Here is a 23,923-nt window from a genome sequence, read left to right on the forward strand (position 1 = left end):
CTGTGGACGGGCTGGATACGGGAGACGAGCAGGCTGCACTTGGTTTTCCTTTTGGAAATGCTCTTGGTGCCTTTCCATGTCCTCAGCGGCTTGTTCCAGGGGCTGGCTGTGCCTGCACACTCTCTTGCCCTGAAATGCCTCCTTATGCTGAGGGAGCTGAGCAAGTGTTGCAGGGCCAGAGGGCCGTTCCATTAACCATTTTACAGATGCCCAGGCTGCATGCCATTTCTGCAGCCGGGTAAGTCCACAGACTGGGTGTACGTGGATAGGACAAGGCCACAGTCCCTGTTCAGAATCAGAATCAAGCTTATTATCACTGATGTACATTGTAAAATTTGTTGTTCTGCAGCTAGTGCAAGACATCCCAAAACAAAAACTCTGTTGAGTATTTGAGGTTGTTGGTTGTCTCCAAAGGCTCTAGTAAGTCTCTACAGATGTATGATGGGGAGCATTCTGAGTGGTTGGTTGCATCATCGTTGGGTATGGAGGCTGCAGAGATCTGTAGACTCAACCAATTCTACTGTGGGCAGAAGTCTCCCCAAAATTGAGGACATTTTCCAAAGACGGTGCCAGAATTGAGGACGGTTCCAAGATTGAGGACATTTTCCAAAGACGATGGCTCAGGAAGGTAACAGCCACCATTGAAAATGCTCAGTGTCTGGGAACGCCCTCTTCTCATCACTACCAACAAGGAGGAGGTACAGGAGCCTGAGGATGCACACTCAACATTTCAGGAACAGTTTCTGTCATCAGATTTCTGAATGGTCCATGAAGCCCACCTCACTACTCCTTTCTTGCACTATTTGTTTATAATATTTCTCATTGTAACTTGAAGTTTTTTTTATGTCTTGCACTGAAGTGCTGTCATAAAACAACAAATTCCACAACACACATGAATGAGAATAGATTTGATTCTGATTGTTCTGGCGCACCTGATCGTCGGGCCCGCAGTGTAACTGAGGGCAGGTTGTAAAGGGGGTCTCTCATTCTGCTCCTGGGCCTGGCCAAGGTGCCCATTCACAGGGCAGGACAGGGGCCTTACTCGGATCTGTCCCTGCCTGCTTGCCCCTCTTCCCAAGTTATTTCCATGCCTGATGGGCATCTTGGACTGCAAGGGTAAAATTTTAATTCATCTGATTTACTGCTTATCTTGTAAACTCGGTGGTTGTCCGTCATGTCCGACGATGACAGGAGGCCTGTGCGGGAGAGTTTTTAAGTGGAAAAGCCGTTGTACTGGAGTAGTTCCACTCTCTTGACCTCAGATGTCCGAGTCCAGTGGTAAAAACAGGGGTCACAAACTGGGGTCTTCCTTGGTTGCAGTGTACGACTGTGACTTCCGTGTCTTCTCGTGCCCTTCGCTCTCCGCGAAGAGTTGCCGACTCGCCTGCTGAGCCGTTGGGCCTTATTGTAGATCTCACCCGCCCAGGCGGTTGGAGCTGACTTCACAGGTATGTCCCTAATCTCACCGGGGTGCAAAGCCGCCGGCTACCCTCACCTGGTTTTGCCTGCTGGTTGAAGCCGTGTACCGGGCCGTGGCCGCTGTCACGTGCGAACGGCTACTTGGAGCCGCGGATGAGGGCTGAGTGTCCGGTGGGGACCACAGGTGAGTGAGCTGCCCCGGAATGGACATGACAAGCCCCTTCCCCAGAGGTACTACCCCTCCCAGGACATCCCATGGACACTCCATGGGATAAATCAATAAACGTTGTAAATTTATTTACAAAGAAGCCCAAAATCTCTTCTTTACTATCTCTTCTTTCAGTTAGTCCTGACGAAGGGTCTCGGCCTGAAACGTCGACTGTACCTCTTCCTGGAGATGCTGCGTTCCACCAGCATTTTTTTGTGTGTGTTGCCAAAATAAAACTCAGATTGGATACAGGGAACACACATCAAAGTTGCTGGTGAACGCAGCAGGCCAAGCAGCATCTATAGGAAGAGGCGCAGTCGACGTTTCAGGCCGAGACTCTTCGTCAGGACTAACTGAAGGAAAATCTCTTCTTTACTATCTCTTCCTTCAGTTAGTCCTGACGAAGGGTCTCGGCCTGAAACGTCGACTGCGCCTCTTCCTATAGATGCTGCTTGGCCTGCTGCGTTCACCAGCAACTTTGATGTGTGTTGCTTGAATTTCCAGCATCTGCAGAATTCCTGTTGTTTGGATACAGGGTAATGGTCCAGATTGGATATAGCTCCCCCTGCATTATTTTGTCAGGTACACCCGGGATGTTAGTAACACTGTTAGATACAGTATTAGGCGCCTGTTGTCACTGCCTGGGGTTTAAACATTTTTTGTTACTGGAGTTGGTTCCTTTCAATGAGTTTGCAGCCTGACTGGAGATGTGCCCCCTCTGCTGTTCATATGGTGAACTGCAGCAGCATCAGAAGCAGCTGAGCGTTTACTGTGAGCATCAGCCAGTCTATTGTTCAAAGTGTGTATATGTTACCATAAACTACCTTGAGATGCAATTTCTTGCAGGCACCTACAGGGAAAAAGAATACAAAAGAATTTTACAAAAAACTCTACATAATCAAAAGAAGACAAACTGTACAAATAAAAATAATGCTGAAAACTAGAGTTGTAAAGAGTTCTTGAAAGTGAGTTTGTAGTTCATAGAATCAGTTCAGAGTAGAGATGATTGTTCCTAGTCGTTACAATTTCCAGACCAGGCCATGATGCAACTGGTTAGGACAGGTGAAAATAAGGTGTAAACATAGTGTATACAGTCACACATAGGTAGGAACAATAGCACATACAGTCACTAAAACAATATTAGCACCATTCCCTGAGTACAGTTCGGTTATGTTTTTCCTGTGCATATTGCCTGTAAGGCTGCTCTAAAAAAGCTTTTCATTGCACGTGTGCATATGACACTGTACTCAACTTTGTCTTTGACCTTTGACCTGTGCATTCTGCATGGTGCCCTGCATCCTTCTGAATAAACGTTGCACCACAGCACTGCTGCTATCAACACCCTTCACTGGTTGTTTTTTGACAGCATCACTTAAGTCTGTGGCTCTGATCACTGAGACTTCTTTGACCAGAAATGGTGTCTACCTGCTTATTTCTGTGGTATGCTCTGAACCTGAGACAGCACTTTGTTATCTTAACAGGTATAGAGTCTCATACTGGTGTGGTCCTTGATGTTGATTTGAGGACAATTACTTTGTTGGAACATTAGCCCAACAAATACTAAAGTCAGTCAGGCTTCAGTGAATAAAATGGTGGAACTAGGTCGAGAATTCCCTTTGTCTGTCCAATCCCATGACTATTTGCATTGCAAATTCCTTCACTTGGAGAGATGGAAGTCACTCAGCTCTCCCAACTGAACATTTGAGACAACATGAATGAATTAAGCGGCTGTGCTTTCTGTAATCAAATAAGCTGAGCAGTCCGGAGTTTGAACCAGCAAGTGAGTCCTTGATCTCAGACTGTCGGCGTGCTTGATATTATCTGCCTGGTGTGTGGGGGTGGGGACACCTCATTAAAACCTATCAGTGATTTCGACCGTAATTACATTCCGTGGTAATGTTGCTTGATATGAGGGTGAAATATTTGGGATTATCAGCTTGACCATTTGAACAATGCAGGCCCTATATCACACAGCAGTAACATGAGACGGGACTGGAAGGGCTCCAGACGCACTGATGCTCTCACAGTTGTATATTCCAAGACTTTATAATCCCAATTAAAGAGCTAATCAGTCAATAATGTAATGATAGAAGCTATTCTTAACACAAATATTAGATCTAAAATCATAATGAATAAACTATAGGAAATATGAAATAAAGATAGAAAATTATTGTTCTGCCTTCTTTCCATGATGGTAGCTCTACCATTGCCTCTTCAGGCTATCTCAGTTTGTAATCGAATCCCTAAAAGCAACTGTGTAACCCTCTGTTGTCCCTTACCCTGTCTGACCAAGTCGCTCCTATTGTTGATCTCTTCCACCTTTCGGGATTCCTTCCTGTTCCCTGTCTCTCCCATCTCTCACCCTCTCTCACTCACCATCCCTCCGTCTCTCACACACCATCCCTCCCACTTCTCACACTCTCACTCACCATCCCTCCGTCTCTCCAACATCTCACCCTCTCTCACTCACGATCCTTCCGTCTCTCCCACCTCTCACCATTTCTCACCATCCCTCCATCTCTCCCATCTCTCACCCTCTCTCACTCACCATCCCTCCATCTCTCCCATCCCTCACCCTCTCTCACTCACCATCTCTCCGTCTCTCACTCACCATTACTCCGTCTCTCCCATCCCTCACCCTCTCTCACTCACCATCCCTCCGTCTCTCCCATCTCTCACCCTCTCTCACTCACCATCCCTCCGTCTCTACCATCCCTCACCCTCTCTCACTCACCATCCCTCCGTCTCTCCCATCCCTCACCCTCTCTCACTCACCATCCCTCCATCTCTCCCATATCTCACCCGCACTCACTCACCATCCCTCCATCTCTCCCATCCCTCACCCTCTCTCACTCACCATCCCTCCATCTCTCCCATCCCTCACCCTCTCTCACTCACCATCCCTCCGTCTCTCACACACCATCCCTCCCACTTCTCACACTCTCACTCACCATCCCTCCGTCTCTCCAACATCTCACCCTCTCTCACTCACGATCCTTCCGTCTCTCCCACCTCTCACCATTTCTCACCATCCCTCCATCTCTCCCATCTCTCACCCTCTCTCACTCACCATCCCTCCATCTCTCCCATCCCTCACCCTCTCTCACTCACCATCTCTCCGTCTCTCACTCACCATTACTCCGTCTCTCCCATCCCTCACCCTCTCTCACTCACCATCCCTCCGTCTCTCCCATCTCTCACCCTCTCTCACTCACCATCCCTCTGTCTCTCCCATCCCTCACCCTCTCTCACTCACCATCCTTCCGTCTCTCCCACCTCTCACCATTTCTCACCATCCCTCCATCTCTCCCATCCCTCACCCTCTCTCACTCACCATCCCTCCGTCTCTCACACACCATCCCTCCCACTTCTCACACTCTCACTCACCATCCCTCCGTCTCTCCAACATCTCACCCTCTCTCACTCACGATCCTTCCGTCTCTCCCACCTCTCACCATTTCTCACCATCCCTCCATCTCTCCCATCTCTCACCCTCTCTCACTCACCATCCCTCCATCTCTCCCATCCCTCACCCTCTCTCACTCACCATCTCTCCGTCTCTCACTCACCATTACTCCGTCTCTCCCATCCCTCACCCTCTCTCACTCACCATCCCTCCGTCTCTCCCATCTCTCACCCTCTCTCACTCACCATCCCTCTGTCTCTCCCATCCCTCACCCTCTCTCACTCACCATCCTTCCGTCTCTCCCACCTCTCACCATTTCTCACCATCCCTCCATCTCTCCCATCCCTCACCCTCTCTCACTCACCATTACTCCGTCTCTCCCACCCCTCACCCTCTCTCACTCACCATCCCTCCATCTCTCCCACTTCTCACCCTCTCTCACTCACCATCCTTCCGTCTCACTCACCATTACTCCGTCTCTCCCATCCCTCAGCCTCTCTCACACCATCCCTCCGTCTCTCCCATCCCTCACCCTCTCTCACTCACCATCCCTCCATCTCTCCCATCCCTCACCCTCTCTCACTCACCATCCCTCCATCTCTCCCATCCCTCACCCTCTCTCACTCACCATCCCTCCATCTCTCCCATCCCTCACCCTCTCTCACTCACCATCCCTCCGTCTCTCACACACCATCCCTCCATCTCTCCCACTTCTCACCCTCTCACTCACCATCCCTCCGTCTCTCCAACATCTCACCCTCTCTCACTCACCATCCCTCCGACTCTCCCATCCCTCACCCTCTCTCACTCACCATCCCTCCGTCTCTCCAACATCTCACCTTCTCTCACTCACCATCCCTCCGTCTCTCCAACATCTCACCTTCTCTCACTCACCATCCCTCCGTCTCTCCCATCCCTCACCCTCTCTCACTCACCGTCCTTCCGTCTCTCCCACCTCTCACCATTTCTCACCATCCCTCCATCTCTCCCATCTCTCACCCTCTCTCACTCACCATCCCTCCATCTCTCCCATCCCTCACCTTCTCTCACTCACCATCTCTCCGTCTCTCACTCACCATTACTCCGTCTCTCCCATCCCTCACCCTCTCTCACTCACCATCCCTCCGTCTCTCCTATCTCTCACCCTCTCTCACTCACCATCCCTCTGTCTCTCCCATCCCTCACCCTCTCTCACTCACCATCCCTCCGTCTCTCCCATCTCTCACCCTCTCTCACTCACCATCCCTGCGTCTCTCCCATCTCTCACCCTCTCTCACTCACCATCCTTCCGTCTCTCCCACCTCTCACCATTTCTCACCATCCCTCCATCTCTCCCACCTCTCACCCTCGCTCACTCACCATCCCTCCATCTCTCCCACCTCGCACCCTCTCTCACTCACTATCCCTCCGTCTCTCCCTCTTCCATCTTTCTCTCACTCACCATCCCTCCGTCTCACTCCATTACTCTTTTCATTTCTATCTTACTTCACTGTCTCTCTGTTTCTCTGCTTATCCCTGTCTGTCATGCCCTTGATCTCTCTCTCTCTCTCTCCCCCCCCCTCCGTCCCTCTCTCTCTCCCCCTTGCCGTCTCTCTCTCTCTCTCTCTCCCCCTCGCCGTATGTCTCTCTCCCCTCTGTCTCCCCCTCTCTCCCCCTCACCGTCTCTCCCTACAGCCATTTCTCACCTCTCATTGCCACTCTCTCCCCCCTTCCTGCTACTCTCTTCTCCCTGTCACCCTCCCCCTCTCCCTCTCCCTCCCCCTCCCCCTCGCTGTCTCTCACCCTCCCCCTCTCCCTCTCCCTCCCCCTCGCTGTCTCTCCCCCTCCCCCTCTCCCTCTCTCTATATGTCTCTCTCTCTCTCTCTCTCCCGTCCTCCCTGGCTCCCCTATATCCCCCCACTGCCCTCATGCCTCCACACGCTCCCAGCACACCTTCGTCTCTCACCCCCACCCCCAAGTGCTTTTACCTTTGTCTGTACACCCGTCCCTGGAGACCTGCATGTCTCTTGTTCAGTCTTCAGGGAGTGGTGTGGTTATTGCTTCTTTGCTGTTTTCAGCCTGTGGCTGCCAGTGCTCTGGATGAGAAGAGAGGGCATGTTCTTCAAATAAGAAAAATGATGTTTTTCCATGTGCGTTATCTTTTGCCATCCTCCCCCCTCCCCCCACTGCACCCTGGAGGACCGGAGACACATTCATTCCCACATTGCCCTAAACGGCTCCTGCTTGCTGTAAATGATTACAGTAATAATTCTGTATAAATTTCCTGGTGTTTTGTCTCCTGTTTATTGCTGAGTTCACAGCTGAGGCATACACTGCTGCTTTTATGATTTCTGTAAGAATCAGCCTTTTCCTGCGGTGAACTTGGACGAGGCGCCTCTGAATCCCGGCCAGTTCCTCCAGGCCTCGCTGAGGCTCTGGTCCTTTACCAACTGCTTCTCTTTCATTTTCTGTCTCTCGCTTTACTGCCTGTCCTGTTGTGCGATCCTCGGACTCGATGTGTATATAATATGGGTTGTGGACAGCTATTGTTGCTTCTCCTTAGCGATTGTGTCATGTGACTGGCTGGATTTTGATTCAGAGAGCTGGCGTTCCCAGCCTGACGTCCATTCACCTCTGGCTCAATGGTACTGGTCCATGGCATAAAAAAGGTTGGGAACCCCTGTTCATAGAGCAATGCAGCATAAATACAGGCCATTCGGCCCATCAAGTCCATACCAACCAACTTCTTGCTTTCAGCCCACAGCTCTCCACGACTCCCCCCACTATGTACCTATTCAAGTGCTTCTTAAATGATACTGTTGTACAGTCTCAACCATTTCCTCTGGCAGCTCGTTCCATATACTCACCACCTTCTGTGTGATAAAGGTTCCCCTCGGATTCCAAGTTTTTCTCCCTCCTGGCATAATCTGTCTCCCCATGTTTTTGACTCCTCTAACTCGGGGGAGAGAACATTTCTGAAAGGTCATTCATCATTCTCCTTCATTCCAAAGAATAAAGGCCAAGCCTGACCAATCTCTGTCCGTAACTCACGCCCTCTCATCCTGGCAACATCCTTGCAGATCTTTTCTGCGCTCTTTCCAGTTTAACCATATATTTCCTATGAAAGGGTGACCAAAACTGTACATGGTACTCCAGGTGTAGCCTCACCAACTGCTACATCTATAGTCAATGCCAGCATGCTAAATGCCTGCTTCACTGGCCCCATTGCTTTCCTCTTCCTATGTCCCTCGGTTCCTTTGCACTCCCTACTGTCCTACCATTCATAGTCCAAGTCCTATGCTCGCTTGACTGTACCTCTGCACAATAGTATTAAAATCCAGTTGCCCACTCCCCTAACTGATCACGTTTCCCCGATAATCCACGATCTCCTTCTTCACTGTCAGCAACGCCTCCCGATTCTGTGCCATTCGCAAACTTGCTGATCAAGCCTTGCCCAAACTGTTTGGACAGCCCTGATTTTTCTCCTCAGTAAACAGCAAGGAGAGATATTTGATTTTAAAAAAACCCATCTCCTTGCAGCTCAAGATGTAGACAGCCCTGCTGATCTCCAAGAACACACACACACACACTCTCTCTCTCTCTCACTCTCTCACTCTCTCTCTCTTTCGTGCACATGTATACAGCTCAATGAAACAGTGCTCTTCTGAGATCAAAGTGTAAAACAGTACATATCATATACACCACATAAAATAATATTAATCACTGAAAAACATTCTGTAGGTCTACGAGTTGACGTAATGTGCATATATGACAAAATAATGCTGCTGGTGCTGTCATAAATAATGTGCTCTGGGTGTTCAGGAATCTCTCAGACTGGGGGAAGCAACTGTTACCCGTTCTAACGGTCCTTGTTCATATACTGCGGTACTTTCTGCCTGATGGTAGGAGGTTAAAGAGATCATGGATTGGGTGGGAGTGTCCTTGGCAATGCTGAGGGCTCTGCAAATACATCACTTCTGGGGTATGTCCTGGATGGGGGAGGGGAGAGAGACTCCGATGATCCTTACAATCTTTTGCAGGGTCTTGCGGTCAGATATCTTGCAATTCCCGTTGCAGGCGGTGATATTGCTGGTTAGGACCCTCATGGTGGTGCTGCAGTAGAATGGGGGCAGGGAGCCTCGCTCACCTCAATCCCCTCAGGAAGTGGAGACGCTGCTGTGTTTTCTTGACTAAAGAGGGGGTGTTGAGGGACTAGGTGAGATCGTTCGTGATGTACACTCCCGGAAACTTGGTTTCCCTTGACCCTCTCCATGGAGGAGCCATTGATGTGCAGTAGGGAGAGGTCAGGCTGTCTGCAGTCAATTCTTTCGTCTTGTCCACATTCAGACTCAAGTTCTTGTGTTGTGCTAGTCTGCTTACTCTTAATGTACTGATAGAAACTTCTGGGACTTTCCTTAATCGTAATCAGTCAGAACCAGAGGCCACAGTTTAAGAATAAGGGGTAGACTATTTGGACGGAGTTGAGAAAGAACTTTTTCACACAGAGGGTTGTGGTTCTGTGGAATGCTCTGCCTCAGAAGGCAGTGGAGGCCAATTCTCTGGATTCTTTCAAGAAAGAGTTAGATAGAGCTCTTAAAGATAGCAGAGCGAAGGGATATGAGGAGAAGGCAGGAACAGGGTGCTGATTGTGGATGATCAGCCATGATCACAGTGAATGGCGGTACTGGCTCGAAGGGCTGAATGGCCTACTCCTGCACCTATTGTCTATTGTCTATTTCATACTATCTCTTTGTCTACCTGATTTCCCTTCGAAGTGTTTTCTTAAAATTTTATTGTCATCAAAGGATTCAGTCACTTCTGGCATGGTAGCATTGTGGCTAGCACGTTTTACAGTACAGGCGATCAGGGCTCCATTCCCGTCACTGCCTAGAAGAAGTTTGTACGTTCCCCCTGTGACTGCGGGCATTTTCTCCGGGTACACTGCTTTCCTCCCACAGTCCAAAGACGTACCGGTTGGTAGGTTAATTGGTCATTGTAAACTGTCTCATGATTAGCTTGGATTAAATTGGGGGATTGCTGGGCAGCGCGACTCTAAGGACCGTAAGAGGCTGTTCTGTGCCGTACCTCAATCAACCAGCCACAAATAAATAAACGAACAGGTAAATAAATCCAATGTTGGCATCCATTTTCTTGACCGGAGCCTTAATATCTCACACCTAGCCGGGCTTGCCCTTCACCCTAACAGGAAGACACTGCCCCTGAACTCCTCATGTCCACACTCTTAAAAGCCTCCCACTTGCCATTCGTTCATTTGCCTTCAGTCAGCCTCTGCTAGATCCTGCCTAATTCCCCACCAAACTTAGTCCTGCTCTAGTTTAGGAGCCTAACCTGTGTACCTGTCCTATCCCTTTCAATCATTATCTTAAAACTCATAGAATGATAGTCACTAGAGTCGAAGGACTTCCTGATTGCCTCCTCTGTTATTTGCCCTGTCTTGTTCCCCAGAGGAGATCCGGTATTGCACTTTCTGAAGTAAGGCCCTCTATTTACCAACTCAGGAATCTTTCTACATTTCTCAAATACTACCCCATCCAGTCCCTTAACAGTCTGGCTGGCCCAGTTACTATCTGGGAAATCAAAATCTCCTACTAACAAAACCCTATTATTCTTAAAACTATGAGAAATTTCTCCATGCATCTGCTCCTCAGTTTTCCACTAACTAGTTGGTGTCAATAATACAGCCCCACTCCCCTTCAACAGGTACATTTAATGTCAGAGAAATGTATACAATATACATCCTGAGATTCTTCTTCCTTATTTCTGGGCATCTGAACTCTCTGTACGATCCTCCAAATATATGATCTCAACTCGACGCTGTTACTTCCTTCTTTATCAAAAAGGCGCCTCTACTTCCATGTTTGCCTTTAATTCTGTCATGCCTTTAGTATCTGTATGCTGGAACAATGAGCTGTCAGTCTTCCTCTTCCCTCAGCCATCCCATGGTTATAACATCCCCAGAGCGGATCCACTCCCGGTGCTCACTGAGAGGAAAATGCACTGAAATCAATGTGTTCAAACTGAGTGTTCCTTTCGCTGCTTTTAATGTGCTCCTGACTAGCCTGATTACTAACACAAGGAGTGTTGCATTTACCAGAAATCTTGAACAACACATATAAAAACCTGGAGGAACGCAGCAAATCAAGCAGCATCTGTGGAGGGAGGGGAATAAACAAGACCCTTCATCAGGTCTGATACCCCTCCATAGATGCTGCTTGACTTGCTGAGTTCCTCCAGCATTGTGTGTGTGTGTGTGTGTGTGTGTGTGTGTGTGTGTGTGTGAGAGTGTGAGAGAGAGACCCTGATTACTGAACTTGTTCTTACATGTAGCCCCCCTGGCAAGCCTCAGGGTCGCTCAGCTCGCTGTCGTCTAGGGAAACAGCCCTCAGCCCCGCCAAACTGGGTCATTAAGTTTGTGTGGATGCTGTGTGATGTACCCCACCCCGCCAAATAACAGACAATACACCATATATGATTAAATGAATTACAGTTTATAGATATTACTGAAACTATATAATTAATAGAGATAAAATATAAAAGGAAAATAAAAGCACCACACTTATCAAAGTTCAATCTCTTTGTGCACAAACAGTTGGAGCTCTAGTAACGATCCTCTCTTCACCATTCGATCCCCTCTGACCACCTCGACCTGCCGCCTGGGACCAACAACGGTGGTCAACCAGACGCTCCACACGAGTCGGTCTCCGTCTCCTCTCCTCACCGAAGACCCCGGACCTCGGACTCCTGCTCGGGTCCGACCCCGTTAGCCCGCTCACAGCACCTTGTCCATCCTCTCTCTGTCCATCGCGCCTTCTGCCCAAAAACCCGCGCGTCACAATTGCTTACAGACCCACTAGAAAGAATAACATGGACACCCATTGCTTCATTTGCTCTATTATCAATAATATAACCCAAACAAACTGCTAGTGAGAGAACTTTCTCAGCATTTAACATAACAAAGAAGCCATTAAGAAGCCATTTTAATTAAAACATAACAAAGAAGCCATTTTAATTAGCCTACGCAGTAACATAAAAGAAGAAACCCTTTACATACAGTTTGCTGCTTTATCTATGATTTGCTCCTGCTCGGAGTCCCACGAGGAAACCGTCCTGTCAGGATATTGGTCCCTCTCTGGTTCCAGTGCAACCTGTCCCTCTTGTACACGTTGCCTTTACCCCAGAAGAGATTCCAATTGTGAAATACTATGAATTTCTGCCCCTACACCAGCTCCTCAGCCGTGAATTCTTCTGGCCTACCCTTCTGCTTCTGACCTGGTTTGCCTGTGGCACAGAAAGTAATCTGTAGATCACTGCCCTTGAGGTTTTGCGTTTTAGGCATCAGTCAGCTAGTCCTGGACATTATCTTGGATATTACTAGTAATACCGGGTAGTAACTGCAGTTCAGTGCAGGTTGGCACTTCCATTGTATCCTGGATAATGGACTACCTGACTGACGCAGTTTGTGTGGCTTCAGAGCTGTGTGCAGGGCTATGAGCAGCACTGGGGCCCCACAGGGGACTGTACTGGCTCCCTTCCTGTTTACCCTGTACAACACTGACACATGTCACCTGCAGAAGTTCTCTGATGACTCAGCAATAGTTGGGTGCATAAAGGGAGGACAGGAGTATGAATACAAAGTGGAGGACTTTGTCAAACGGTGCAAGCTGAATCATCTGCAGCTCAGCATCGGTAAGACAAAGGAGGTGGTGATGGACTTTAGGAAGACGAAGCCTACACTGCTCCCTGTTACTATTGGTGGTGAGGACATTGATGTGGTGAGGACCTACAAGTACGTAGGGGTGCACCTGGATGACAGACTTGAGGGAAGCACCAACACAGAGGCCGAGCACAAGAGGGCCAGAGTCACCTCTTCTCTTGAGGAGACTGAGGTCCTTTGGAGTATGTAGGCCTCTTCTTCACATGTCCTGTTGTCCCCAGTACAATTTTCTATGTGGTAGTGTGCTGGGCAATGGCATCAATGCAGGTGATGCCAGCAGGCTCAGTAAACTGATTGGAAAGGCTGGCTCTGTTATAGCAGTCAAACTGGACACACTGGAGACTGTGTTAGAACGAAGGACCCTATGGAAAATCCTGGCAATTCTGGACAATGTTTCTCACCCTCTGCATGCCTCCTTGGCTGAACAGAGGAGCAATTTTAGTGATAGACTAAGACAACTGTGCTGCTGTAAAGAGCGCTATATGAGGTCATTCTTACCCTCGGCCATTAGGCTCTATAATGAATCAACCTATAGCCAGGGAAGTGATGACCCCCTCCTGTTAGACTGTTGTAGTAACTTATTTTTATTTTCTCTTACTTCTCTTCTTATATTTGTATATCTGTGCACTTGTAATTTCCTTTGAGATCAGTAAAGTATCTATCTATCTATGTACAATGACCTCTGGTTGTTCATTCTCCTGCTCTAAAATCTTCTGTAATTGCTCAGTCATCCTTGACCTTGGCACCTGGGAGGCAATGCTCCATCCCAGTGTCTCTTATGAGGCAATTAACACTTTAAATAGCAATCACATTAATTGTGTACATTAACTGTACTTAATTGACAGACCCTACCCTTTACAAATGCAACAAATAACCATTTCATTTCAATGTGCCTTTGGGTTAAATCTGCAGTTGCAGTTCTCAGTATAGTTTTTATTAATAGCCTTATTTTTAAATAAATTAATTCTGAGCAACAAACACAAATTGCTGGAGGAAGTCAGGCGGTGTTCATGGAGGGGAATAAATAGGCAATGTTTTGTGCCAAAATCTCCAGCATTTTGTGTGTGTCACTCAAGATTTCCAGCATCTACAGAATCTTCTGTGTTTACTCACCAATTCTATTTGGTGTCATTTGTGTAATGGCCATCCAGATTCTGCATCCTAGAATCTTGCATTCCAAAAGAAGCAGATAGACAAAATTGGGAATTATATTCACGTGTTACTGAGCCAGCATCAATGGTTACAACTACAATTACAGAATGCTGCAGGGATCGGTGTCGGGTCCTTTGTTGTTTGTCATCCGTGTCAATACCCTGGATGATAATGTGGTTAACTGGATCAGCAAATTTCCGGATGACACCAACATTGTCAACATTGTTGGTGTAGTGGACAGCAAGGAAGGCTATCAGATCTTGCAGTGGGACCTAGACTAGGTGGAAAATGGGCTGAAAAATGGCAGATGAAATTTAATGCAGACAAATGTGCGGTGCTACACTTTGATAGGACCAACCAGGGTAGGTCTTGCACAGTGAACAGTGGGGCTGTGAGGGGAACAAAGAGATCTTGAGTACAGATCCATAGTTCATTGAATGTGCCATCACAGGTAGATAGGGTTGTAAAGAAAGCTTTTGGCACATTGGCCTTCATAAATCAAAGTATTGAGCGCAGGAGATGGGATGTTATGTTGAATTTGTATAAAATGTTGATGAGGCCTAATCTGAACCATTGTTTGCAAATTTGGTCGACTACGTACAGGAAAGATGTAAGGTTGAAAGAGTACAGAGAAAATTTATAAGGATGTTGCCAGGACTGGAGGACCTGAACTATAAGGAAAGATTGTATAGGTTAGGACTGTATTCCTTGGAACGTAGAAAATTGACAGGAGATTTGATAGAGGTCTACAAAATTATGAGGGGTGTGGATAGGGTAAATGCAAGCAGGCTTTTTCCACTGAGGCTGGATGGGACTGCAACCAGAGGTCATGGGTTAAGGATAAAAAGTGAAATGTTTAAAGGGAACATGAGGGGAAACTTCTTCACTCAGAGGATCGTGAGAGTGTGGAATAAGCTGCCTGTACAAATGGTGCGTGCGAACTCGATTTCAATGTTTAAGAGAAGTTTGGATATGTACATGGATGGTAGGCGTTTGGAGGCCTATGGTGCCGATGCATGTCGGTGGGAGAAGGCGGTTTAAGTGGTGTGGCGTGGGTGGGTCAGGGGGCCTGTTTCTGTGCTGTACTTCTCTATGACTTTAATTATCTTCATACTAGTGGTACAGGTCCATGGAACATCGAACAGCACAGGAACAGGCCCCTTGGCCACAGTGTCTGTACAGACCATGGTGTTAACTGAAACCAATCTCACCTTTCCCAGTGTAGTCCACGTGCTTGTCTGAATGCCTCCTGAATCACTGCCACCATATCCGGAGAGCCAGTATGAGGAGCCCTTAAATAAACAATCACATCACAGAGTAACACACTAATAATCTGGCATCTGATTCAATATAGAACATAGAACAGGACTGCACAGGGCGGGTTCATCAGCCCACTTTGTTGTGCCAAAGGGCCTGTTAATTATGCTTAATTAAACTAATCCTTCATCTAAATTAAACCACGCTACAATGTGTAAGATGCTACAGGGGTTCAGTATTGTTTATTCAATAAGAGTGACCTTCTGTTTGCAACAACTGTGAGGGAAGAAAGCCCTGAGGAACTCAAGCAAGTGTCTTGAAGAGTGCATCAAGAGTATCAAAAAAGCAAATGTGCTGTTATGCAAGAGGAAATAGTTTATTTAGTTTTGGAAGGAAGTGAAGACACGTTGTAGTTGAAATTATCATCTAAAAACCACAGAATTATGACTGAGCTCTGATCATTTCTAGGTCTAATTCCATCTGAAAGAATTGCATGTAAAATACTGCACCTGATGCAAAGGATGTATCCATTGGCTCAGCTTCAGAAAAGTCATAGTCATACTTTATTGATCCTGAGGGAAATTGGTTTTTGTTATAGTTTATTGATCCTGAGGGAAATTGGTTTTTGTTATAGTTGCACCAACTAAGAATAGAGTATAAATAAAGCAATATAAAACCATAAATCATTAAATAGTAATATGTAAGTGCCCGGAAATGTCCAGGACCAGCCTATTGGCTCAGGGTGTCTGACCCTCCAAGGGAGGAGTTGTAAAGTTTGATGGCCACAGGCAGGAATGACTTCCTATGATGCTCAGTGTTGCATCTCGGTGGAATGAGTCTCTGGCTGAATGTACTCCTGTGCCTAACCAGTCCATTGTGTAGTAGATGGGAGACATTGTCCAAGATGTTAAGCACTGTCTGACAGATGTTAAAGGACCTCAGTCTCCTCAGGAAATAGAGTTTGAAGTTTGCAGAAGGTAGCTATCTAAAGCATCACCTTTTTTATTCATGCGGGGGAGATGGGCTTCACAGGGAGAGCCAGCATTTCAATGCCCATCCCCAGTTGCTTTTGAGGAGATGGTGGTGAGCTGCTGCCTTGAACTACTGCAGTCCTTGAGGTGAGGGAACTTTGGGATTTTGACCCAGTGATGGTTGAGGAATGCCAATATACTTCCAGGTCAGGATGGTGTGAGGCTTGAAGTTCAGCTTTTGTGTGGAGGTGTTCCCTGTTCGTTTGTCGTCCTTGGTCGAAGCCATGGGTTTGGAAGGTGCTGTGTAGGGACTCTTCCCGAGTAGCTGTGGTGCATCCTGTAGATGGTATAGACTGCTGCCATTGAAGGAAGTGACTGGTTGTGGGCAGGATGCTGATTACGCAGATCACTGTGGAAACTCATTCCAATGGGTCCATATTGATTATTGGGAGTGGCTAAAACAAAAAGCATATGAGGTTGTGATTACTGTACAACACATGATGAAGAAGTTGCATAGAACCTCAGTCAACTGGGCTTTCCTGAAGAAACATTATCAGAGAAAGCTCCAGAGCAGGGGTTCCCAACCTTTTTATTTAAATGCCATGAAGCTCTAGCATTGACTGGGGGAGTCTGTGGTCTGTAGGTTTAGAACCCCTGCTCTAGAGTTAAGATTGTTATAATTTGAAGGATATTGGAATAAAACACCATTTGATTTCTCCATTTTACCCAGCTTTGAACAGGGAAAAAGAATAGTCAGTTTGCATGCTAAAGTAGGCATCAGAAAGCCTTATTTGGGACAGTTGATTGACCATCACAATATATCTCTCCTAAGTTGTAAGACTGTGCCACAGTCCACAACAGGACGTTCTGCTGCATAAGCCTTAATGAATAGAAGATTGAATACTACTGAACTGTATCCAATCCAACTTGAAAGGGAAGGTGGGACAAAGGCAAGGCAAGAATCACAACGAAGTAAAGATCATAACAACTGTAGACGCTGGGAATCTAAAACAAAATCAGAAAATGCTGGAAATACTCAGCAGAGCAGATAATGTTTCAGATTTGTCAGAACTGAAAAGAAGTCAGAAAAGTTTGCAGACTGACCCTGCTGGGTTTGTCATCCAGCTCTGCAGTCTGCAATTCTATTTACTAAGCGTGTTCTCAACCCTCCAACTGCTCCCATCAGCTGGTTAACCTTGTTTACATCTTCAGTCTATCAGTGATACCATTCCCCACCCACCTGCACCCCTCTCCCAGTTTAAAAGCATTTCTCTTCTTCCCCGAAGTCCTAACGAAGGGTCTCTGACCCAAAGCACTGACTCTGTTCCTTTTCCCACACATGCAACTGGACCTTCTGAGTATTTCCTGTGTTTTCTGTTATCGGTTGGAGAAGTGGTTTGATAAAGTTGGTGCACTGAGGCATCACAGCAGATCAAGGGTGAGGAAGATAGCAGGAAAATCGTGACCAAGAGATATGGAAACAAGCCATTCAGCCCACCGGGGCTGTGCTGACCATCCAGCGCCTTTTTTTTTGCAGTAACCTATTTTACACTCCTTACATTCCTATCAAATGCCTCTCAGATTCAACCATTCAAGGAACAAGCTGAACAAAATACAGACATGGGGAGAACAGACAAACCCACATAGACAACGCTCAAGGTCGGAATCGAACCCAGATCTCTGGCACTGTGAAGCAGTGGCTTTTCTAGATGTGCCTCTAGGCCATCTTAGGAGTCTAGAATTTATGATGTTGGGACAACTGGAGATAAATTCCCTGAAGTCTATGTTGACCACTTAATGCCGGCAAGCAATACCTGGGAAGTTGGCAAAGTAGGCGGTGAGATTGAGGGTGCTTCTGAAGTCAGCTCCTTGATTTATTCAGGAATAGTATGCATGACTTCACCAATGAAAGATGAGCTGAAGCAATCGTTAAATCCAGCGGAAGATGTTACTCAGCAGAACATGGTGAAGCATTAATTTCAATGTCAGCATTGTTGCACAGATCAGAGCATGGGGAAATAGGTGGATCAGTTATATATGTAAAATCCATAAATACCACCTTATTTTTATGTAGCAATGTTGTATATGCAGTATTGATTGTAAACAATAATTCTTCAAGGTTGTCAACTCTTTAAGGATTGTGTATGTGAAATACTATGCTTTGCATTACATCAGTATTTTGTAGAATGTGTGAGAGAGCTAATCTCAGACAGAACGCTGTCTGTTCTCTGTCGAAGTTTGTATATCTTACAATGGACGGTGATAAAAGCAACTTCCTCCACACATACTTAACAGCTCTTCTCTTCAGTTTTTCAATTAAGAAAAAAACAACTAAGGACTGGCTGAGAGCAGAGGGGTGCACATTGTAACATTCCCCATGCTGATCTCTCTGTTAGAGGGGGAGGTTGAATGTCATCTGCGCTTGGGGCTTTATTGACAAGGCACAAATCCAATCCCTCTCTGATACAGAAAATATAAGAAGCGGCAGAAGAGCAGGTGATTAGTGGTCATGCACGTTAGATAATCAACAATGAATTGTAATCCAGTGTGGAAGGCCTCTAGGGCAGGGTGACTGACTTCCAAAATAATGTAAATTCAGATGGGTTCTTGGGAACAAAGATGTGGGGTAAAGAGGCAGGAGGTGGTGGGAGTGGCTGGGACTGATTAGGGAGTTCCTTCAAAGAGCTGGCTCTGTCCTAAAGGGCTGGTTGGCTTTCTAAATACGAGAAGAGTTAAAGATGTGCTTTTCTGATCCCCAGCGAACTCTGGTCCTTGGCCCTTCATCCTTCCCCTCTTTATGGCAACCTCTGCAGTTGACCTACACTTTAATGTCGTAATGCTAAGATGAGCTTCTGTCCACAGGCCCTAACGGTCAACAAACCACTTCTGATGGTTCAAATGTTCACCTTATTATCGATGTATGCATGCAGAGTACAACTCTGAGATTTGTCTTCTCCAGATAGCCATAAAATGCAGAAACCAATAGAAGTAGTTGAAAGAAAGACATGAATCTTCCCCGCACGAAAAGATAAAGAAGCAAAAACTCATAAACCCCAAACCTCCCCAACCACTCCCTCAGACAGAAGCTAACAGATCAACCACATGGAGAGACACCACAGGAACGTCAGACCCTAAGCCACAGGCTCACCAATCAGCAACAAGAAAGAATTGGTGAGAACACGAAAAAAAAACATGAAACTGAAAGAGACCAATATGAACTACAGCCCAATCCATAAATCTCAGAATTTCAGTAACATCCCCAAGAGCCTCAGAACCCAGAGGCCTCTCTGAGGGCAGCTACTCGAACAAGCAGCCCATGCTAGGGCTGCGACTCGCACCAGCGACCCCTCCGGGAGCAGCGACATGAACCAATGGCTCTGCCGAAGGCAGTGACACGAACCAGCAGCCTCTCTGAGAACTGCTCACTCTCTTCTACATTTGCCTCGATGTTGATGCTTTAATTGTTGAGAAATGTAGTCAACCACGGCCCCTCATCTCGTCTCTGAGCTTCTCCTCGCGTTTGCATTTCTCTCCTGGAGTTTTCTCAGGGAGGGCAGAGTGGTAGCTCCCTTGATCGAACTACAGACTCTTAAGTCACAGGCTCCAAAAGTTCCAAAAACAAAATTAAGATAAAAATAATAAGTAGAAGACATAGAGAAACTGAAATGATTGACTATCAGGAAGATGTCACTCGAGGAATCATTGTTCGCTGGCACTATCTTGACCGTTTTGACAGTTCTATTGCCCAATGCATAAAACAAGTACGGAACTTTTGCTGCTTAGGAAGCTGGGTAAGCTGGGTGTCATCAAATGGCAGGTACGACTTTAACATCAAAAGAAGAATAGGGATGGCAAAAGACACCTTTACGAGAATGAAGAGTATACTGACCAACACTAAACTAGGCATGACAACCCGCCTCAGAGTACTGAAATGTTACGTTTATCCAGTTATGTTATATGGATCAGAATGTTGGACAATATCTAATAACATGAGGAAACGAATTGAAGCAGCAGAGATGTGGTTCTTGAGGAAGATGCAAAGAATATCATGGATGAAACGAATATCTATGAGGATGTCATGAACAGAGCAAGCACAAAAAGAGAAATAATGTATGAGATCGTGAAAAAACAACATAACTTCATTGGACACGTGATTAAGAAAGAGGAGTTAGAATGCATGGTAATTATGGGAAAGACTGAAGGGAAGAAAGCAAAAGGAAGGAAAAGACAAATGATGATAGAGACAGCAGCTAGAGAATTGGAAATGAATACCAATGATTTGATCCACTTGACCCGAAACAGGAGTGTGTGGGCCATGGCAGTCAAAGCTCAAACTGGGCATGGCACCTGATGATGATGATGATGATGATTGCCCAATGGCGACTGCTGGTCTTTCCCGACTTGTGGTTAAGTAACCCTCTCTTCTTTCTGAAATCCATATCCCTTATTTTCAAATGCCTCTATGGCTCCACCATTTCTTCCTATAAAATCCAACAGGTGTATAAATATTTGAGCCACTAGCCTGTCTACATGTCTTGCCTTTTGAACCTCATCATTCCCCTGTTGGCTGCTAGGTATCAGTTAAGTTATTTCTGTTCTTCTTGATGCTGATTCCTGAATCCTACTGTTGACCAAACCTCTGTTGTCATATCTCACATGATTCTGAATAAATTTGACAGCACTTTTGTGAAGGACTATTAGAAAATCTTACAACATTGAAAGTACTATACAAATGCAGTTTCCTTTGTTCCATTTGTAGAATTACAAATGGAACAAAAAACATCAACTGTATTTTTTCCCACAGATGCCGCCTGGCCTGCTGAGTTCTGCCAGCATTTTGTATGTGTTGCTTGGATTTCCAGCATCTGCAGATTTTCTCTTGTTTGTAGAATTATTATCTTTTTTTTTGTTTTGTATATGGGACCAAAAGAAATTGCCTTGGGAAGTAGACGATTTGTCAATGAAGCAGTCTGCTTAGATGGAAGAGGTGGTCTTGCTACTATCAGGAAGGAAAGGTACAGAAACTTGAAAGCACACACTGAACAACTGAGGAACAGCTTATTCCCCTTCGCTATCTGAGATCTGAATGCACATTGAACCCATGAACACTACCTCACTACTTTTTTATTTTTATTTTTTGCTCTAACTTGGTTTTACTATATATATACTTACTGTAATTCAGATTTTTTCTTACTATTCTATATTGCATTGTACTGCTACCACAAGACAACAGATTTTACAACATATGCTGGTGATATTAAACCCGATTCTGATTCTGACAACCACGCACTTGTCAGCTGAAGCCTTAAAGGTCCTTATGCATGGATCATAGATTGTTATGCCCTTGCCCTGTACTGCTACAGTAAAATAGAAAATAACAGGTATAGAGAACTGAAAACGTGGAAGATCCTTTCAAAGCACACAAGATGTTGAGGGCAACTTAAAAGTGAATTAGGAGGGTTCAACTCTGCAGTTTCTTGCTGTCGCCTGCAGAACAGTTGTCATAGCAAGCCGTTATGCACCCAGACAGACAGAATACATTCCAGGGTGCATCAATACCTGTGTGATAAATATATTGGCCTTTATTGGCTGGAAATAGAGTTGAATGGATGAGGGATCATGTAAACAAACTTCCTTGAATTCATTCAACTGGAGCTGATGACGTTCCACACCCCAGATCCATACTTTGCATGGCTGGTGTCACTGTGCAGATCTGAATGTTTCTTTGCAGTGTAAGCCAAGAATTTGCTGCCTTGTCCCAGAGTCTGCCTGCTGTCATGGGAGGGAATGACATAACTTGCGGCTATTGCTTTAACACTGTTGTCACTTTCTGTCTCAGGTTATCTCAGCCATCTCCAGGATTTCCCATCACACCATTGTCCAGAGCAAAGGCATCAGGTAAATACTGCATTTTATTGGGTTGCTACATTGAGACTTATCTGAATGTTTACAGTGCCATCTCTGTGTGGGGAATGGTATAGAAATGCCTGCCCCTAGGGATCTCAGAAAGCTCCATTTATTATCAAAGCATGTATCCATACACAACTCTGAAATCTGTCTTCTCTAGATAGCCACGAAACAAGAAAGAACATGAAAGTCATTCAGAGAGGAACATCAAACACACCCACCACCGCCCAAAAAAGGACGGAATCCCAAACATTGACCTCTCTTCCCCCGCAAAAAACAGAACAGGAACATCAACCCCCCCCCCCAAAACAATCCCTCCCCTGCACAAAAAAGCTCTCAACAGAACACAGCAGAACATTAACCCCAAACACCTTCCCCTTGCATAACAAAACAGAAAAAGAATGGGCGATAACCACAGAATATATCCATGTCTGTGCCTTTGTGGGGAAGGGTAGTTTTACATTTGTGTGTGTGTGTGTGTGTGTGTGGGGGGGGGTCACGGGGTACTTTATAGCTCTGGGAGTAGGTATGCATATAGCCATCAGATGTGGATATGTAGAGTCAAGCAGCACAGAAACAGCCATTCAGTCCAGATACCCATCCCATTTTCCAACACTTGTCCTGAAGACTTGTATTTCTCTGTGGTTGAAGTGCTTATTGAGAGTCTGTGCTTCCTTGACTTTCTCAGGCAGAGCATTCCAGCTTTCATCCACCTGTTTGGGTGAAAAATTCTTACTCAGATCCCCTCTAAGCTTCCTACTCTTAACCTGAAACAGCCTTCTGGCTTTGTACACCTCTGCAAAGGGAAGTAAGTCTTACTACCCACCCTGTCTGCGTCTCTCAGAACCCTACATTACTCTGATAATCTGGCATCCTTGGGACATTGGTGGAGTTGGACTATTGGATGTCATTCTTATTAATACCCCAACTCATCTTAAGTTCTTTTTTTTTTGTACGTTCATATTAGCCTAATAAATTTTCCACTGAAATGGTAATTTTAAAGTGTGTTTTGGAACCAATGCCCTGGTTATTTTAACAGGAATTTGGGAGAAGGGCCTGAGAAGTCAGCTGCCCAACCATTGGGATTTCAGAGCAAGCTGATAGATACTTTATTGATCCCAAAGGAAATTACAATGTCATAGTAACATTACAAATACATGGGTGACAGACGATTGGATCTTTACTCTATCAGAGGCACCACAACTCCTCCACCACCCCAATGCAGCTTCCTCCTCTCCAAGTAAAACAAACACAGTCAATCCAATCTTTCCTCTTAACTGAAATGTTCCTTCACAGGCAATGTCCTAGTGATTCTCCTCTGCACCCTCTTCAGTGCAGCCACCTCCTTCCTCTTGTATCGTGACCAGAAATGAAGGCGGTATACGCATGTGTTTCCATGGTAAAAGCCCTGAGCGTATATACATGTGTGCGCATGCACTAAAGTCCCTCAAGCACCAATGTATCTTTCATGAGACGTGGTATCAGCATTTCATGCAGGAATTCAGGTTAGACCTTATCAAGTTACTGTGTAAAGAAGGCATCACGCCCTCTCCTTTCTACTTAAAACCACTTGAGAGGCTGGGTTTGTCCCTTTGTACCAGTCTTACACACTAATGGTGCCCACCTTTTCCACTTTAAAAGAAAGTGCAATTTTCCTTTCTTCCTAATTGGAATATTCTCTCGTTGGCTGATGTTGAACTCTATTTACTCACAGTTCGTGATACGGCACAGAAACAGACTCCTTATTTATAGAGTGTGCACTGAAAATCAAGCACTCTTTTTTTCTCTCTATTGGTCCACTTGATTCTACACTATTGTATGTATATACAGAAGGCAGTTTACCTTAACCTCCCAACCCACACGTTTTTAAGGGGGTGGGAGAAAGCCAA

The 23,923-nt window shown here is 45.9% G+C and overlaps 1 protein-coding gene across 5 annotated transcripts in view; it reads left to right on the forward strand.

The window, feature by feature from the left end:
* Positions 1-23,923, forward strand: part of vav2 (vav 2 guanine nucleotide exchange factor) — a 210,530-nt gene that overhangs the window by 105,317 nt on the left and 81,290 nt on the right. For all 5 annotated transcript variants that reach the window (XM_063073773.1, XM_063073777.1, XM_063073775.1 and 2 more), the window contains exon 3: positions 21,967-22,025. In XM_063073773.1, the coding sequence (XP_062929843.1) occupies positions 21,967-22,025 (59 nt within the window). The remainder of the gene's footprint in view (positions 1-21,966; positions 22,026-23,923) is intronic.

Source organism: Mobula hypostoma, chromosome 21 (assembly GCF_963921235.1).
Source record: "Mobula hypostoma chromosome 21, sMobHyp1.1, whole genome shotgun sequence".
NCBI classification, from domain to species: domain Eukaryota; kingdom Metazoa; phylum Chordata; class Chondrichthyes; order Myliobatiformes; family Myliobatidae; genus Mobula; species Mobula hypostoma.